This window comes from Penaeus chinensis, chromosome 1 (assembly GCF_019202785.1).
Source record: "Penaeus chinensis breed Huanghai No. 1 chromosome 1, ASM1920278v2, whole genome shotgun sequence".
Lineage (NCBI taxonomy): Eukaryota > Metazoa > Arthropoda > Malacostraca > Decapoda > Penaeidae > Penaeus > Penaeus chinensis.
Genome location: NC_061819.1, coordinates 39,786,338 through 39,791,337, shown reverse-complemented (window position 1 = coordinate 39,791,337; position 5,000 = coordinate 39,786,338). Strand labels below are relative to the sequence as shown.

The 5,000-nt window shown below is 38.8% G+C and overlaps 1 protein-coding gene across 3 annotated transcripts in view; it reads right to left on the bottom strand.

Annotated features, from left to right (window-relative positions):
* The window catches only part of LOC125025017, a 70,299-nt gene that overhangs the window by 36,122 nt on the left and 29,177 nt on the right, over nt 1-5,000 (bottom strand). For all 3 annotated transcript variants that reach the window (XR_007114869.1, XM_047612860.1, XM_047612872.1), the window contains exon 4: nt 1,159-3,111. Coding sequence is in view for 2 of the 3 variants with exons in the window: in XM_047612860.1 (XP_047468816.1) it covers nt 1,159-3,111 (1,953 nt within the window). In the remaining variant the exon portion in view is untranslated. The remainder of the gene's footprint in view (nt 1-1,158; nt 3,112-5,000) is intronic.

The window sequence follows — 5,000 nt, the reverse complement described above, 5'->3', positions numbered from 1 at the left end:
TGCATAGGCATGCGTGCGCTGGGTTTGAACATGGGTATGGCATGTATTTCAGTATACATGTTTAACCAATCAAACACACAAACAAAACATACACACACACACACACACAAATATATGAAACCTCTTTACAGGAGTGTACTTTAATTTGAATATAACCAATTGTACATTTTAGAAGTTACAGTGTGTGTAAATTTGTGTGTATTTTGACCCTGTTCTAGGCCTACTAACTTTCATAAGTATCTGACTCCTCTTCTGAATCATTCCCATCACTCTCTGCCTCTAGATATGTCTCACATTCATCACTTTCACTAGAACTTTCACCAGATGTACTCTTGTTAGCATCATAAGCCCGAATAAAATGAAGTGCCAAGTGGTTATAGAGTTCATCTTTGTCGTGGAACCGCAAAGAACATTCACTACACTCAAGAGATTTATCAAACCCTTTCCTACTGCCTTTTTTGGATGGAGTGGGAACATTTTCCGAGCATTTCAGTGTTTTGGGAAGAGCTAAAAGATGCCGTTTCAAATGTTTCCAAAATCTTGCTCTAGTAGCAAATTTGTCTCCGCACTTGGAACAATGGAATGGCTGCTCAACTTTTTCATGTTTTTTAACCGAAAAAATTTTGTCTATGTTATTGTTTCTCATATTTGTGTGATTTTTGAGCTTGCCCCTAAGATTACTTTTGCAAATCCAACAAAAACTCCTACATTTAACCATCTCTAGTATGTTGTGAGGCACCAAGTCCTCCCACATCTCTAAGTCATTATAATGCCTTGATATATGCTTGCAAAAACACAACTGATTTTTGAAAACAGAACCACAAATCTCACAAATCTGAGGCTCTTTAATCATTCGAGTCAGTAAGTGTTTGTGACAAGCTAATATGTGGTCTATAGCAAAAGTCTGATTTTCATATATGTGTGGACAATAAATGCATTTGTGAGGAACGTCATGAACTAGATCTGAATTACTGGATTTTTTTGTACGTGGTTGCCCTACTTTTTCAAATTTCCCTTCTGTTACTTCCTTAGAGTTACTTGTATGTCTTGTTAATGGAATCAACCGTTTCTTTGCGGATATCTTTCTTTCCCCTCTGGGTACATCTGCAACAGACAAAGGATCTATCATTAAAACATCCTCAATGACTGATACATTACCTTCTTTCGTTTTGTTAACTGGTACTTCTGGAATTGCATCATTTCTGGGAGCAGCATCTTGTAAAGGATCAACTTCAATCAGATCTTCTTTACTTGACGTACCACAAACAGTTTCTTTGTGTTTCCTTTTGTCTTCATTTTGTGCTTTAGTCTTCTCAGAATCTTTTTTGCATGGTCTACAGTTTTTGATGTGAACATTATAGTGTTCAATGCTAGGAAACATAATATTGCAGTTCCCACAAACATGGGCAGGCCTTTTATCTGGTGGGCAATTTTTGCACTTGTCGAGATGGTTCATTAAATTTCCTTCATACTGATATTCTACTTTACAGTATGGACAAGTTACCTTGGTATCATCCTTATTATGAACTTTCAAATGATGAACTGAACGTTCTGCCTCTGTTTCAAAGAGAGCCATGCAGAAGTATCGACATCGAAACATGTCTTTATGACATTGTTTTTGGTGTCTAATCATTTTTGTGCTCTGGTAGTGTGTCACATTACATGCTTGGCAAGTGAAAACTTTCCGGTGCTTTACTTTCTCATGATTCCGCAGCCTTTTAGCACTCTTAAACGATTCTCTACAAATTTCACAGTAAAAAGCTGGTAGCGTGTGTTTATTTTCAGGAAGAACTGTATGTATTTTACTGAGCTCTAGTTGTGATGGTTTTACCAAATTTTCTGGTTTTGTTCTACAGGCAGCTTTGCCATGTTCTGTTAATGTATGCTTAAACAAGTCTTCTGCTTTTGGGAAAATTTGTTCACATTGACCACATCTGTAAATTAATTTATTGTGTGATGTAAGAACATGGTTATGCAATTCTTCTATATCCAGGAAATGAATATCACAAACACCACATCTAACACCAGAACTATCATTCAATAAAGTGTTTTGGCTATCACTCCAAGACTCTGGTTCCTCTTTAAGCCAGAGTTTCTGAAGAAGTGGGGTATCATCAATATCAATTTCTTCAGCTCTGTTTGTTGTCAATGGAAATAGATCTTGCATGGTTGCTGCTGGAGATGTGTCAGAGTTATACGTGACAGATGATATACTCGAAGTTTCAGACCTCATGGAGACAAAACTTGGAGTATCTGCACTTGTTCCTCTATGCTCAAAACCATCTTCAAGAGCACTTCCAGGTTCTCTTTTCACAGACATATACTGAGGAAATAAATAATCTGAATGCCCAGGCTTTGGACCATCAGCAGTGTTATCATCACTGCCAAAAGAGGAGACAGAACCACCATCTCTATTGAATTGCTCGACATCTTGTGTAACTAGAAAATCATCACTGATCTTGCTGCTAGAGACCCCTAAATGTTGAGCAATATGTATTTTTAGCTGGTACTTGTTCCTTGTTTCTTTGTTGCAGAGTCGACACACAAACTGACTTTTCCCTCCTGGAGATGGGGGGTCCACAAAAATGTTGACGGGCTTGACATTCTTCATTTCCCTTGCAGTGAGATAACCAGGCCTATCTCTAATGTGGCCATGGTTCTCTGTCATGTGACTGATCATCTCTTCCTCAAGCTTATAGTCATTACAGCAGTACTTACATTCAAAGACCTTATGAATCTTCTTCTTGTGTATCCTCCGTGTGGTGGTTGTGGCAAACAGCTCATTGCATAGATTGCATTTCACTTCTGGGTTTTCCTTTTTGTGGGATATCTGATGGTTCCTAAATCTTTTCAGATCTTTAGTTTTGAAGTTGCATTTATCACACTGCTGTAGAGGCCTATGTGTGCGCAGATGCTGCATATATTTGTGGGACTTGTTAAATGCCATACCACAATGTTCACATACCTTCTTCATTCTAATCACACGACCGACATTCCTCACCCTCCTTCGAACCTGTTCCATTCTGGGTGACAAGGATGAGGCAGTCTCCTCCATGAGTAGGCTCGAAGAATTCTGGGGCTCAGGAGACTCCGCGATGTGGGTAACCATGCCTGCAGGCACAATTAATTGTCAGCACATACATATCCTCAGTTTTCACCCCAAAAAATGTGATAACCTTTAGTTTACCTCCAACACCATTACAAAGAATATCTGTCAATAAACATTGGACAAAAGGGATAAAACTGTTGCTCATTCCTTAACACCCTTATTCAAGATTTACAAAATACCAAATACAGTCATAAATAATAAGCAGCAATCTAGGACTTGTACATCAATAATATTTACACACACGTTCATCTGTACCAGACTAAACAGGAGCAGTTTTTTCCATTTTTCTTTTTCTTTCCTTTTGCTCTGGGAAGTTTAAATGCAAAATACATATTCACAGTAACTATCCTCAAACAATGTTTCCAAGGAAAGTGAAGACCATATCTTATGCATCTTCTAAATTTTTCACCATATAAAAAGATATCTTTTTAAACACAGCTTTTCCTTCTGCCTCACATTCAAAAAATATAAGAACATAATTATGACTGGTCACACACTGTGGAGTTTTTCACAGGAATAAGTACTCAAGACACTACACATACACCTACATCCGCACTAACTGATGCATTATATACAAATACCAATATTGCACTATACAACACCCTTTGTCATGTGAGGTATCATCTGCGTAATGGGCTATGCATGGAGCAATTAAAAGGAATCAAAGCCTATAATTTTTGCAGGTCCACTCTCATCATCTTCAGGTACAAAGTCACTAATTTCTTCACTTGGAGGATAATGTGCACCATAATAGTCTCCCATGATGTCCATCTGAGAGCTGTCATCTAAACTGAACATGGAGTCCTCCCCTACAAAATAACCCTGGCATGAGAGAGAATCCTGTGACTGTGAGTGTCCGTACGGGAAGTCCATATTCTGAGAAGTCAACTGACCACCTGAGCTACTGCTTGGTCTCCGTCTCACTTTGGGTAATCCCTTTTCTGATGAACTGTTTTTCTTCTTTTTCGATGAGCCTTTTGAAGCTGATTTTGCAGCACGGATTTGGGCTTTTAGAGCGGCTGTCCAGCTCAGGTTCACTTTAGTCTTTTTGTTACCAGGTACTACTTGCTTTTGCTGCATCTTTTTGCCTGATTTGACCTTCTGTGTTGGTGGTGAGTCAAGTTTGGAAACTATTTCTTTGGCTGGCAGAACTTTTGTTTGTGGTGGAATCTTTTTGTCCAATTTTTGTTCCTGTCCTTTTGTAATCTTTTTATCCTCTTGGCCAACACTTTTGTCACTGGAATTATTGGAAGTAGGTCTTATTTTCCTATCGTTTTCAGAAGGGACAGAAGGTTTTGCTTCTTCCACTGAATCAGAATCAGCACAGCTCCTTTTCAAGAGTTTACTTCTCTTGTCAATACTTCCTCTTCTGTCTGGTATGGCCTTGTTCTGGATGTCCTTCTTCTCAGGAGTGGTTGGCTTTACAACAACATTCTTAAAGGGTTGGCCCTTTTTCACTGGTATTACATCCTCCTCATCATCAGGTTCTTTGTAGGATATTGGTACACATCTAGCTCTCCGCTTTGTGGGAGAGCTCATTTCTTCATTATCATCATCATCCTCATCCTTATCCTTCTCCTTCTCTCTCTTTTTAACATGATCTTTACTGACTGGATCATCATCCCTTTTCTTCTCATACTCTTCTTCATCAGCTTCCTCTTCTTCTTCCTCTTCCTCTGAACTACCCTCTTCCTCATCACTGGGAACGCGTGGATGCTTTGCTTCCTGATGCTTCTCGAGTTCTGATTCCTTGCAAAATATTGCAACACACTTTGTACATCTAAATGGTTTATTTGGGTGTGCATTCTTTTGGTGTTGCTTTAATCTTAACATTTTTCTATACTTTGCCTTACAATTGGCTTCTGGGCAATGGTGAACTCGATGTTGGATT